At 52.1% G+C, this 14,091-nt stretch overlaps 1 protein-coding gene across 1 annotated transcript in view; it reads right to left on the bottom strand.

Moving 5' to 3' along the window:
* Nucleotides 1-517: 517 nt before the first annotated feature.
* Ptpn1 (protein tyrosine phosphatase non-receptor type 1) overlaps nt 518-14,091 on the bottom strand; it is a 49,663-nt gene continuing 36,089 nt past the window's right edge. The window contains exons 3-9 of the mRNA XM_051143845.1: nt 13,537-13,637; nt 10,657-10,755; nt 5,858-5,995; nt 3,365-3,574; nt 2,906-3,067; nt 2,214-2,434; nt 518-1,363 (exon numbers count right to left, since the gene is read on the bottom strand). Coding sequence (XP_050999802.1) covers nt 1,150-1,363; nt 2,214-2,434; nt 2,906-3,067; nt 3,365-3,574; nt 5,858-5,995; nt 10,657-10,755; nt 13,537-13,637 — 1,145 coding nt within the window. The 3' untranslated portion in view covers nt 518-1,149. The remainder of the gene's footprint in view (nt 1,364-2,213; nt 2,435-2,905; nt 3,068-3,364; nt 3,575-5,857; nt 5,996-10,656; nt 10,756-13,536; nt 13,638-14,091) is intronic.

Below are 14,091 nucleotides of genomic sequence, written 5' to 3'. Positions count from 1 at the left end.
GCTGAGAGGTCAGAGTGCAGGCTGTGCTGCTGCTGACAGCAGCCTCAGGAAAGCAAGTGGCCTGGATGCACTGCAGCGCCCACCCCCACGGCCATGGCCACAGCAGCACTGGAGGCAGCATGGCCAGCGGTGCTATTTTATGAGTCCAGATTCTGAAAATCACCACTTAGGAAAACGTCTTTGCAGTATGCAAAAAAATCATCTGACGCCTTCAAGGATGTTCTCTGGAACAGGACTGGGTGTTTCAGAGGTTGGTGCAAGTCCTGTGGAGCAGCTTCCACGATGCCAAGGCTCCTCCCTCCTTTCTCAGTCATGCGTGCACCTCAGTGGGCTGGCTTCTACCAGAGCGGTGCTGACTTCCCACATGAAATGCCAAGGGCAGCAAGAGGCCAGCAGCCATCTAAGATGAACCTGACCCTAAGGCAGGGCCCTCGGGGAAACCCATCTGCAGGAATGGGGTGGTGAGGGCTGGGACACCTGCAAGATGGTTGTCACAAGGAGGGAGGGCACAGATGGAAACGCAGCAGGGACACCTGAGCGAAGCAGAGCCGGGCCTGTGTTTAGACACAGCCTGTGCTGTTGCTCTCCTCACAGCAGGGTGACTCCAGGGCACCTGCAAGCTCAGGGAGCATAGTGGGGGTTGCCCAAGCCAGCAGGAGCTTTACACCCTGACTGGTTGGGATCCTTCCCCTGGGAAATCAATGTAAGTTATGAATCTAATCACACGCCAAAGGGCACAGGAGAATCTCCTGAGTGCCTGGCGTCTTTTTCTCCCCCAGAAATAACAGAAACCTGCCTTTATAAATGTTAAAAACAACAGTGTGTTGTAATTCTTTCTTTCTTTTTTTTTTTTTCCAAAAACAAACGAACCAGAGAAAGAGGGAGAAGGAGTGAGGTGAGCGAGTGAGTGAGAGTATTTGGCATTTCCTCTACTTCTCCTGAACAGGTTATGGCCCTGAGATTAGACCCTGTTCTTGGGACCAAGGGCTCCTTCAAAGCCCAGTGCACTGATACCCCTCCTGGGGCTGGCCCTTCCAGTTCCCCCGCAGGCTTGCGAGCTGTTCCCCCAACACCGGGTCAGATGCCGCAGACTGAATCCTGAGCTGGGCAGCAGCAGTGCCCACTGCACTCAGGCCTCACAGCAGTCCGTCAGTGAAAACATACCCGGTAGCAGAGGTATGCACCAGTCGCCAGGACCGTGGCCATGCACACATTGACCAGGAAGGGCTTCCAGTGAGTTGGCCAGTGTGGCTTTTGCTCTTCCTCTGTTGGGGGCTGCTCTTCCTTGGTGGGAACAGATGCCTGGGTACCTTGAAGACCTCTACCCACCATCCGCTTCCTAACTTCAGTGTCTTGACTCATGCTGAAGAGAGAAGAAGAGACAGGTTGTTCATCTTGGGAAGATGGACAGGGACACTATCACAAAGGAGGAATTCCGGAGAAATGAGGCCTCCTCACAGAGCAGACCCTTGGGCAAAATCCACAGCCAGGCTGGGTTTAATTCAAGGATCAAGTCAGCTCACAGCCCACCAGTGTTGTGCGTCACCAGGAATGGAAACTCCCAGCTCTAGCCAAAGATGCACTCAGATGCACATGGCTTCCTTAGTCCCAGCACACTGCTAGCTCTGTACTTCCATGACGAAGCACGGTAGAGTGAAGGCCGCTAGGTCATGCCTCTACAAGCTGTGTGCAGAGCTCTGGGTGGGTACCGCCGAGAGGCAGACTGTGTGTGCCCACATGTCAAAACTGCCCTCCAGGAAGGACACAGTTGCCTCAGGAGCTGGCTCACTCCTACCAGGATCACCAGAGTGCTACTTGCTGCAGGCACACATTTCTTGGTCATCCCAGTTCTACCACACAATGCTATGAGCTTGCCCCTCCGAGGGTCTGCAGCACACACATCCCGGTGCATTCATAGCACCTCAGTACTCCACAGGTACCAGTGGGTGCCCAACAATGCTCGTACCAGGATAAGCAAGCAAGCTGCAACACCTGCCTAGTTTCAGCACCGAGCAGATCAGACAAACGCCACAAGGGGGCACTGGAACCCCATTATAACTTGTCACTTCAGGTATACCCAGGTGCCATGGGCACTGTCTCATGAATGCAAAAGCACCTCTTGTAGCCTCACAGTCTTGAATGCCTACAAGTATTTCTGGACAGCAAGCCAGTTCCTGTCCCCACCCCAAGCCACACTCTCTTCTATCACCAACCTGCTCATGCTGTGTATGGCACTTGAGGGGGCTCTGCCTTCCTCTCTGGCCAGGCTGTCCTCATCCTCACAGGTCTCCTCGCTCACCCACTGGTGGTTGGAGAAGAACTCCTTGCATTTCCCATTGGGAGACTCCAGGATGCGCTTGGGTGGCCGGGGAGGTGGGGGTACATGCTCGGGTGGGGGTTCCAGGTCTTCATGGGAGAGCTCCTTCCACTGATCCTTGGAGGAGGAGCAACAGAGGCCGCATTAGCACCCGCTCTGGGTCTGTCCTGGAGACCAGGGGACAGCTCAGCAGCAGCTCTGGGTCTGCCCTGGACCCTGGCTCCAGGCAGATGTTTGGAAGGCAGAGGCGCAGGTCTCAGGCAGGCCTTGGACTCCTGGTGTCCTGCTTCCATTTCTAAAGGGCTGGGGTCACAGAGGATGCGAGGCATGGTCTTTAGAAGGTCAAACCCACCCTTCATCTCGGAAAGAATGTGTGGCAGGCAGAAGGGAGCAGCTGCTTAACACTCTAGATTGTCATGCCCGTAGAGGAGCTACTTTCATTGACCGCAACAGCGTTGGGCCTTTTACAATGGCGTTTCTTTCAAAGATGTGAGCGTTGATGAGCATGCACAGACTGTGGTCTGTCCATAGCTAGAAACCAAGCTAGCTGGACACTACTGCACATGCGCGAAGCAGAGTAGCACTGACCTGCACTGAGGAGTCGCCCATGATAAACTTTGCACCCTCGATCACAGCCAGGTAGGAGAAGCGCAGCTGGTCGGCAGTCTGGATGAGGCCCATGCGGAACCTGCGCATCTCCAGCAGCACTTTCTTGATATCCACGGAAGAGGGGTCTTTCCTCTTGTCCATCTGCAAGCCAGGGAGACTGGGTCAGCCAGAGGAAAGCCACAGAGGGGTGGTGGAGGGACTCAAAGAAATGGGAGAAAATGCAGCCAACCTGGGACTCTTTGGGCCCCAAGCTGAAAGAGCTTAGAAAAGAGTCATGGGTATTCTAGGGTGCCCCGGATCCTGTGACAATTGGGAGAACCCTGTGAACAAGGCTAGAAGGGGCTGAACCACTGTTATGGAAACTGTGGAAGGCAAAGGCCACAGCAGGGTAGGTTCAAGCATGTTTTTTTTCTTCCTGGCTTGCAAAGCCCTCCTCACCAGCAAGAGGCAGGTGTCAGCCAGACAGAAGGTCCCCGACCTGCCGATGCCAGCACTGCAGTGCACCACAATGGGGCCATGCTCTGGGCTGAGCGAGCCTGACTCTCGGACTTTGAATAGGAAGTTGAGGAAAGAGGCAGGCGACTCAGGAACTCCAAAGTCGGGCCACGTGGTGTAGTGGAAATGCAGGATCTCTCGGGCCTCCTGGGTCTGAAAGAGAGAGACTTGTGGTTAGGCTGAGTGCTTCATCCGCACAGACTACACATGTGCATCAAGTGACTTCCTGCCCAGCCCTCCTTAGGGCACGTTGTCTGGGTCTGGCCACCATCTTCAGTAGTGGAAACCCTCTTATTTTCCCGTTCCTTCCCCCATGCACATGTGGCCACAATCATTTCAGCTGAAAAGTTCATGATGCCACTGGCACCCTAAATCTTTCAAAGAGTTCCTGAGTGTATGTGTGTGAGAAAGAGAGAGAGAGCGGGGTGGGGGTTGGGCTGAGCAGACCCCAGGTCTGAGAGTCACTCGGATGGGTCAGGCAATTGTTACTTTTGAAGAAAATGTGATTAGCTCAAGTCTTGGAAGATGGGACTGCCAAGAAGGCAGCTTAATCCCTGTGCAGCCTCAGCCATGCCTCTAGAAGTTGACTGCCTATGAGTTGGCCACATCCTCACTCACCCCAAGGACCACACCCATCCCACAGTGCCCGAGGCCGAGCGAAAGAATGGCCTCCAGTGCTGTTTCCTAGATGGCAGTGAGGGGTGCCACATGGTGAGTGTACCTCTGGAGGTCAGAAGATAACTTGCAGAGTTACTGGCAAGTAACTTTACACATGTTTTATTATTTACTATTATTAAAGGAGGCCACCTCAGGCAAGACCCCAGAGGGCAGGGCTCCAGGGCTATGGAGAGGGCCAGCTGCCTGTTCGAAGCAAAGATGCCCTGCTGATACCAAGTTACTTCTGTCTGCAATATACAGGAGGTCCCTGCTGTGGGACAAACATGCATGAAAGACATGGCCCATCCCTCAGTGTAGCTACTATACCCAGGATGTTGTGCACAGCTGGCCCATCTGGAGACCCTGCAGCAGCTATGGCCGCCACCCTGCAAACCAAAATACCACTTGTATTGGGTGTTAAGGTGGGAGGTGTGTCAAAATAAATGTGAAGCCTGCCTGGCCACTGGTGAGACCTTGTCTCAGGACAAACAACCACCCTCTCAAAGTCCCAACCCAAACAAAGCCTAGACACTCCTGTCCTCACTGCCAGGAAACAGACAGCAGGCCTCTGGTGGTGTTCTCAACTGTCTCCCTCAACAAGCAGACATTTCCAAGGTTATTAGATGTCACTCTTAAAGCTGGGCTGGCAAATACTGGAAAGCGATAGGAAGGCTCTACCACACCCCCACCCTGCCAGTGGCATTCTCACAGAGTTTCAGCGATCTCATCCCGTGCTCCAGGCTCCTCTACTAGGTCATACAAAGCAGGAAGCCATAGGGAGGTTCAAGGCGGTGTGGCTCACTCTGCAGCAGATCGCAAGCCTTCCCTATGGCCCAGCAAGCACCATTCCAGTAGCCTAGCCATTGTCCTACCCCCTCTGCTCTCGGGATTGCATGTGTCCAGGTTTGCTTGCTTTTCGTTTTGGTTTTTCAAGACACGGATTTTTCTGCGTAGTCTTGGCTGTCCTGGACTCACTCTGTAGACCAGGCTGGCCTCGAACTCACAGGGATCCACCTGCCTCTGCCTCCAGAGTGCTGGGATTAAAGGCGTGCGCCACCACGCCCAGCTCCACGCATCTATTGACCTTCATCCATGACCTCCCAGAACTCTTCCAAGTCCTAGTCTGAAACTAAAACATGGGAGATGTCCCTTGGTGTTGCCCTAGCAGTCAGGCAGTGGGTTGACAGTGGCTCCATCAGTGGCTCCATCATGTCTAAGACTCATGTGGCCTCCTTAGTCACATGAGTCCTTAGCTCTGTGCCATAAGCAGGGCTTCTACAGCTCATTACTAGAGGGTCTTGCCATGCCCCAGTAAGCAACAGACAGGACAACTTTCCGCCAGCAAGTCTACCGTAAGGCCTGGCTTACCGAGTTTCAGGTGTGAAACCTGGGCAGTGGGTGAGCCCTCCTCCTCCTGGCAGATCAGACAATGAGGAAGGTACAAACTTGCTGTCGTTTCTCTTGCAGGCACCACTTCAGCTCTCCAGCCCCACAGACAGAGCCAGCCACTCTCAGGTAAGGAACTGTCTTTTCCCTTGGAACTGTGTTAACTGGTGTCAAGGGAGGGCGAGAGAGCACTGTGAGAGGTGCTTGTCCCCTGTCCTTCATTGGTGCCTGGGCACTGGCTCCTACAACAGCAAGCCCTGCTCACCACAGTATGAGGCCACACTCTGCACGGGGCTCAATCCCTGGGAACATTGCAGCTGCAAACAGCACCGGTGGACTATGAAAAGAAGCAAGCCACAGGCTCAGGGAGGACTTTAGACATGGCATACTTACGGCCAGGTTTTCCAACTCCAACTGTCGTACTGTGTAATATGACTTGACATCTTCAGAGATTAGTGTCAATTTCAAATTTGTGTCGTCAAAAACCATCTCTTTTTCTTCCTTCTGTGGCCAATACTGGGCACATTTTAACTAGAGGAAGAACAGCACAGGATTACTGTGAGCGGCCGCTACATGAGCAGGAGGCTTGGGTGGGCTGTCTGCTAGCTTTATGACAACTCAGAGGCCTGGGTCTCCCGATCAGTACAACTCCTGCCCCAGTAAAACTAGAGTTGGCTGGGACCCTGACCCAGCAGCTTTGTGGCAGGGCTCACACTTCCCACTCAGCAGTATGTCACAGTGGGCTCTGGTCTTTGTCGTGAGGTTCTGTGCCCCTCACAGATGACTTCAGTAGCATCTCAGTATGACCAGAGCCTCTGAGAAAACCCACAGGCGACAGAGTAGAGGGCTGGAGACTTGTCAGGCTGAGGGGCTGTGGTCAGAGCAGCCCACTAGAGGGAGGAAGACAGCTTGCAGCACAGCTCACATGTTCATTCTGACTTGGTTCAGCAGAAGAGTACTCCTGCCACTCTATTTTGCTGACATCAGAAACCAATTGATGATCTTGATTCAAATGCTGAATATTACAGCTTTTAATGAACCGAAAAATCTGGTCTGGGCTTTAGGAGAAGGAGATCTGGCTGGAGCTTAGGCACACAGGTCCTGTGAACTAAGCTCAGCCATTCCTGCTGCAGGCAGCTGTTCTGAAGCTCCAAGCAAGATTGGCAGGGTGCCCAAGGAGAGAACTCAGAGACCTTGACCCTCCCAAGCAAGGAAATGCAGCAAGCTTCTCTTTGGTACAGAGCACAGAGAATTCACACCCTGACCTGTTCCTGGGCTGGCCTAGTCTGCTGGGAAAGATGTTCCCTCCCCCTAGAGTGGGCAGATGGGAAGAAGATGGAGAGGGGACACTGATATTCACATGACCTGGGGACTCAGCGGAGGGGGAAACTCAGGCTACCCAGGCAAAGAGAGGTCAAAGGGAGCTCTTTGGAGAGAAGGCTCTGATGGGTGATAGGGTAGTGTCTCAGGGGAAAGCAGGAGCCATGGCAAGGAGGGCCAGAACCCAGTGGGGCTGTGGCAACCAGGCACCTGAGACATCACTTGGGGCTGGGAGGAGCTGAGTCTGAAGACAGAAGCACAGAGGCCTGTTGGTCTCACTCTTCTGGAGCCAATGCTGCCTGCCCTCTACAAAACCAATGCAAATGCTACAGAAAGCATGAAGAAAGTGAGGGCCTTATATGGCCAGGGAAGTAGGGACTTTCCATTCCAGGACAGAAGCCGGTGGGCTTTCTCAAGAACTCTGTTTCAAGGTTGGGCCTGCTCAACCCACGCCCCTCCCACCTTCAGCTAGGGCCAACCTGTCAGCATGGGAGCAGATCGTGACATCAGAACGTAGAGGCAGAGGCCAGTGAATTGTGCATGGAGAAACCTGAATGGGCCACTTATTCCTACAGTTAGACCCAAGGTCACCATGCTAGGGTGGACATTCACCATGAGCAAGGTGGACAAGCCCTAGCCTTTACTTCCACAGCAGAAGCTCAGAACAAGCCCGACAGATCTCTAATCCAGGCAAAATCTACAATTTAAGAGCATTCTGGCACACAGCCAAGTGTCCATCAAACATTTAATTAGGTGTCCATAGGACGATGTTCTGTTCGGTCATTTCCCGCAAACACTTCTGCTTTAAACACAAAACAAACCAGCGAGCACATAATTCCCACTTCCAGTTAGCTGATGGCACCCCCGCGCTGCCTTGAGCGGAAGCCTGACTTTTACTGGAATGTGAGCAGGCCCTCGCCGGGACTGACACCAAGGCCCTTTGGCCAGCCCCAGACAGGAAGGTGGCAATGCCAGTGTGCTGGCATCCTGAGTTTAATAGCTGTTTCCACCATGAAGCCTGAAGCTCACACAAATCTTTCTGAAACAGAGCCAGGAAAACAAAGAAAGACGCTGTGATAGCCAGTACAGTCTCTCAGACAGGTGGGGCTTGTCTTCATCCTCCATAATGGTTAGGACTAACAAGCGAGCAGGTTCCAGAGCTAAGGACCCTGGCCTACCAAGTGCCTGGACCCCAACTCTGGCTCTCATGGGTTAGGCTGTGTTCTGGAATGCAAATTATTCTCACTTTGCTCCCACCCACTGTGTAAACATCAGTCCTACCCTTACACACAGCACACACCAGGTACCAAAAGCAGGAGGTCAGCACCTACATGTCTGAGAGGAAAAAGGGCAGAGAGTGCACACGCAGTCCAGGGTCTCTGAAACCCAGCAGAGCTATGGATGGTTGGAACTAGGTGACGGAGCAGCAACACCTCTCATCCCTGTACTCAACTCACCCCCAGGGTTGCTGATATGTATCCCACACAAAGCACTGCTCCAATGGCCCTGAGCAGAGTTCTAAAGGACCACTGTTATGCTCCCATGGGAAACAGCAACCAGCCAGCCAGCTATGCTTCCAATAGCTAACACGGGAATCTTGGGGAAGGTGGTCATGGTTGATCCATTTATGGTCAGCTCAGGGTGCTTAAAGCCAGACCTTGTGGCAGTCATACCACCACAGAGCAAAGGCCATTCTTTATAATGTGACAACAGATGCTAATGCAAACTGCTAACTACAAGGGGTCATCAGGACCCCTAGCAACACACTTAAACATCTGAGAATGTACACATGCATGTGTACCCTTACACACACACACCCACCCACACACACACACACACACACACACTAAATCCTATCATATCTGGTGACTTTGTTTTTTCAAGACAGGCTTTCTCTGTATAGCCCCGGCTGTCCTGGAACTCACTCTGTAGACCAGGCTGGCCTTGAACTCAGAGTGATCTACCTGCCTCTGCCTTTCAAGTGCTTGGATTAAGGGCATGTGCCACCACTCCCTGGCCTCTGATGACTTGTTTTTTATTTGCTTTTTACATGTATGAGTGCTTTGTCTGCTCATATGTGTGTGCACAAGCCTAGTGTCCACTGATGTCAGAAGAGATTGTTAGATCCCTTGGAGCTTGAATTATAGGTGGTTGTGGGCCATTATGTGGGTGCTGGGAATGGAACCCAGGTCCTCTGCAAGAGCAGCCAGCAGTCTCCGCAGTCTTAGCCATTGAGATAGCTACTCTCCAGCCCCCACATCGATGATTTCCTAACAATAGTTGGTTTAAAATTCCACTCCTTTGTTTTGTCAACTGACCACACTGGCAAGCTCTGCATCTGCCACTATACCGTGTTCTACAAAAGCGGGAACCAGGCAGCAGTACGGCATCGAGTAACCTCAAGGAAACTCCCAAGAGTGAGGGGACCCTTGTGCTCAGTGGGTGGGTGCAGCTTGCTGGTGATACCTTGTCCTTACTCTGTACACCTGTTCTCACCCTTGGGTGTGGCTGTCTCTGGAGGGGATGGATGGCTTCTTTGGGAGCCTTATGGTCTTGAGAGGATTAGGAAGCCAGGGAAGCTGTGGACAGTGCCCCAGCTGACACAAAGCCTGCAACTGGGAAGGCCAAGGGACATTCCATTCTCTGCTCTGGCTATCGCTCCAGTTGGTTCCAAAAACTCTCAGTTGACCTTTTCCAGGGGCCTCAACCTCTGGAGCTGGGGAGTTCGTAAGTGCCAACCAAGGCCACAGAGGGAAGAAAGAGGCTGCTGGCTTGGCCCCAGGCTGGCTGTGGGCAGCAGCACGCAAAGCCAGTCTTCAGTGTCCACTGCAGGAACGGGAGGAGGGAAGGGACAGGAGGGCTGGCTGTTAAGAGTACGCATTAATCTGAGACAGTGTCATTGTGACTCTGACCTTTGGCCCAAAAGAGAGGTAAAAGAACAAAAGGAGGTCTGTGTGGGCTATGGTTTGGGGAGTGGGAGACAGGTCCAGCCACTCAGGGTCTTAGACCGCATCGATGACTACCCTCCGAGGTATGAGCATGGTGAGACACAGACCACTCTAGAAGTGTGGGACAGAAGGGACTGAAAACAGTAGGCTTAGAGGGAAGGGTGGCTGAAGGGGCAGAGCCTGAGGGAGTAGGCATAAGGTTACTGTGTAATTCAAATGCTGGTTTCTGTATCCCCCCATATCTGGTTGTGATCCTTGTTCTGAGAATCTCCTGTCTCAATGTTATATAAACACTGCTCCCCAACTGTCCCGATATGCCATCGCTGAGCAGGGGAGAGAACAGAGCTGGACCTCCTGCCAGCTGGGGAGGAGGAGTTAGAGGAAGAAGTAGGGGAATCAGCCACAAGTAGATCCAGGAGTCATCAGGAGAAAAAGCTACAAAGTGCAAGTATCTCGGGGATTTTGGCAAAGAGGAAGCCAGATCAGCTTAGAGGGTTAAGAACAGAGTAATAACTGCTCACTTACTGTCTTGTGAAGCTTATTAAACAAATATAAGAGTCTCAATTATTGTGTGATAGCCAGGTTGAGAGAAACTGGTAAACATAGTTTTATAAAAATAACTGTAACAGGATGGTGTCTTAACAGTCATAAGAACTCACAGCACCACAAGTCCTGGAGTGAGCCTAGCAGAGGTTATGGTGGCACATCAAATCTGGAAGTCAGTATCTCCCACGGCTCCGCAGTGCCACCTCTGCCATCAAGAGGCACAGTCTGACCAGCCAAAGGTAGGCTTGCCAAAGACGCACTTGAGGCTGCTTTTATTAGCACTATTTACCCAGGTCCAGACACAAGCAGTACAAGAACTCACAGCCGGTAAGGTAGAGAGCCTGCATCAGGCTCCACAGGGCCATGGCATGAACTTACCGAGCCTTTCTCCATGATGCGGTTGAGCATGACCACGCCTCTGCTCTTCTGCTCCCACACCATCTCCCAGAAGTGCCCACATGTGTTTGGTAAAGGGCCCTGCAAACATACAAGATACACACTGTCCAACACTAGGCACACAAGCTCACCATGCATTCAGCCAGTGACGGTGTTTATAGGTTCAGGCAGAGTGGCCACCAAGGTGCCCTACCCTGTGGTCAGTTACCCAGTCTTGGTCTGAGCTGATGGCTGAGGGGCTCTACTGGGCGGGCTTCTTGCCTATGAGCAAGTGGATACAGGACATAGGTGAGAGGCAGCATGGGGCACGACCACTACTATGCTCTGGCAGTTCCAGACTTTTAAAAAGTGTCATCTTTTAATTTCAGGCAGGTCACTCCACCTCTCTCAGCCTGCTTTTCCACACAGTCCACTTGATAAAACAGCGTGTGTTCACAGGTTGTATAAACAGCAGTAGCACTGCATGTGAAGGACTCAGGACAACACCTAGAGTGCAGCGAGCACCAGTCCAGAGTGAGCCTCTTGCTTACAACTGATGAGTCTAACTGTGGACAGACAGCCTCTACAGCTGGACTGCGGGGCTCTGAAGACCCGGGCACGGCCAGCACCTGCTGAGCAGGGAGCCCACCTAGTGATGGTGGGTGCTGATGGTTGAATGTCAAGTGCTGGGAGTCTGCTTTAGTTGTTAGCCTCATGGGACACTACAGGAAAGCACCCACCCCAGGGCTGGTCAAATTTTTGGATCAGAACCTCTTCTAGAAGTCTCTTTCTCACCTATTTCCATCCAAGCCACTGCCCTGTAAGTCTCGGCACACTCCCCTCTCTGCACCAGCACTTGGCATCTTCTCACTCTCCCCTGAGCACTTGTTTTCAAGTGTGAAGCAAGGGCTCAGATGAAAGCATGACACAGGTGAGCTTTCTCCTCAGGTAATAGAGCCAGTTGTGGCAGCTGGATGCCAGGGTACCTGATGGCCACCCAGGCCCTTCATCCTCTGTGCTGCACAAGGATCCAAGCCCTCAGCCCCGCCATGGGTACAGCTCTCTGCATTCTGCAACTCAGCAGTTACCTTCCTGTCCCCAACCACCACCCAGCTCACAGCAGCCTTCAGGACCTGAAAGGACATGGCCCTTAGACTTGGCTGTCCCTCTGCAATGGAAGTGAAGGACACCCTACATTCCCTGCTCTTTCCAACCTGACTTGTACAATATGAGACTATCGTGTGGTTTACATAAAGAACAATGCTGAAAGTAAATGGAAGGTTCCTGGTTCCTGGCTTGGAAAATGTTTGGGTCTCCCTGTCAGAAATGCTTCTTTGGGGTCAGACTGCTTTGATTCTTATCTGAACCCTCTTGGGCTGTAGAAGCCATCTACGAATGCCCATGGTGCCACCTTACACAACAGGTCGCAGGTCTCAAATAACTGCCAGGGCCCAGGGTGGGGGAAGGGAGATGAGAAATGCTTCACTTTCTCTATTTCTCTAAACAGGGTCTCACTCTAACCCAGGCTGGCCTGTGGAATTCACCATATATCCCAAACTGGCCTCCATCATGGGACAATTCTTCTGTCTCAGCCTCTCAAGTGCAGGAATCGCAGGTATGAACCATGACCTGGGTCTAATGAATGCTTCTTTTTTCTTGTTAGTATTTTTGGGAAATACTAGGGACTGGACTTCGGGGCTTGCATGACAGGCAAGTGCTCTACCCTCAAGCTCCAACCCTAGCCCCTCAAAGAAATTTCTAAATGCTCGTTGGACCCCTCTGGCACCATATACCTATAGTGGGTCAACAACCATACCAAGCCTTTCTGACCTCACTACAGATGAATGGCTGAAGCCAAGAATGGTAACTTCTCTACAGATTCTCAAAGGGTGACTTGCATCTCAGCATCTCAGCAGCAGGACCCCCTCCTGAGGAATCTCTGCAGCTACCCAGTCAAACACAGAGGTGCTGAGAAGACCCTGGCTGAGCCCTCGGGAGGGCAGCCTGCTGATGCTACCCACACTGACTCGGGGCCATCTGGGCTGCTTCTGGTCACGCAAACTGGCTTGGGACAGAAGGGAGAAGGGCACTGATGGATGAGTGCTGCCTCAAGCTTCTGGCTACACTAGAACTTGATTTCCAAGCCACAGGCAGCACTATCATGCTCAAACCCTACAGCCCAGGATATGATACGGAATGACAAAGGGAGACTAAGATAAACAACACATGGCCATTTAAACCAGCCTGCAGCTAACGGGGTTGACTGGAGAAAATTATTAAAATAAACTCAATCCCCTTTCTAGACATTCAGTCTTCTGGTCACACACTGCAGTGTGTTCCAGGACGTCCATCATCTGGCCGGGAGTGTTGGTGCACGCCTATAATCCCAGCACTCGGGAGACAGAGGCAAGTGGATCTCTGTGAGTTCGAGGCCAGGCCGGTCTACAAGGTGAGTCCAGGATAGCCAGGGTTACACAGAGAAACCCTGTCTTGGGGGAAAAAAGGAAAGGGGGGGGGGCGGGGAAGAAAGGAAGGGGGACCACATCCTCTAATGAGGCCCAGAGGAACATTGAATGCACTTGGCACAGAGGTGCCTGGCCACCCGCTAACCCCCTTAGTCGCTGCCAGAAGCACTCAATGCTGAGATCCATGCCTCCATGGTCACATGGTTTAGGTTTTTCTCCTGCCCATCAAAGGCCACTGGCATCTCAGTGTGACACTTCACAGCGCTGTGCCTACACTGAGTCTGAGGAAGGATCTTTCTTTTTTGGTTGAGAAGAAGCCCGAGCTTCTAAAGGACAGGCTAATCTTGTCTGATGTGAACAAAATGGCACTCTCAGAACTCCTCAGGTGAAATGAAAAGTAGTCCAGACGGCCTGTTACCTGGGTGAGAATATAGCTCCTCTGGGCTTCTTCCATCTTTATCAAACTAGCATTGATGTAGTCATTATCCTCCTGGTGCAATTTAATCCGACTGTGGTCAACTGAAAGATAAAAGCAGAGCTGGGTTAGCCCTGGGGTCCAATTGCCTACATTCTAAAGGAAAGCAGAGAGAGACCCATGGCCTGAAGAACATGCACATTGGCAGGGGCCTCGCTATCTGGGTGACATTAGTCATCTGTGGGGTGACTGGCATTCTCAGGACAGCTCTGAGACCAGAAACATCATCACATTCTATAGCAACAGCCATCAACTCCAGACCATGCCCTTCTTTGGAGGGCCGATCCCAGGAGATCCACTTCCTGATGCCTGGCACTCAAGTCCTCAGTCTGACACATGGAGGAGTCTCAGGTGGGCTCACTAATAATGTGCTTTGGCCCAGTCTCCAGCACTGTGGAGTATCTGACTAATGCGCAGCAGTGTGACATGTGTAATGAGGTGACGAAAGATCTTTCAGAAGTTATGATCAGTAAGATTTAAGGGGATTAAAAAAAAGAT

This window comes from Acomys russatus, chromosome 4 (assembly GCF_903995435.1).
Source record: "Acomys russatus chromosome 4, mAcoRus1.1, whole genome shotgun sequence".
Taxonomy (NCBI): Eukaryota; Metazoa; Chordata; class Mammalia; order Rodentia; family Muridae; genus Acomys; species Acomys russatus.
Note: the sequence above shows the minus strand (reverse complement) of the source record. Positions and strands in the feature narration are given on the sequence as shown.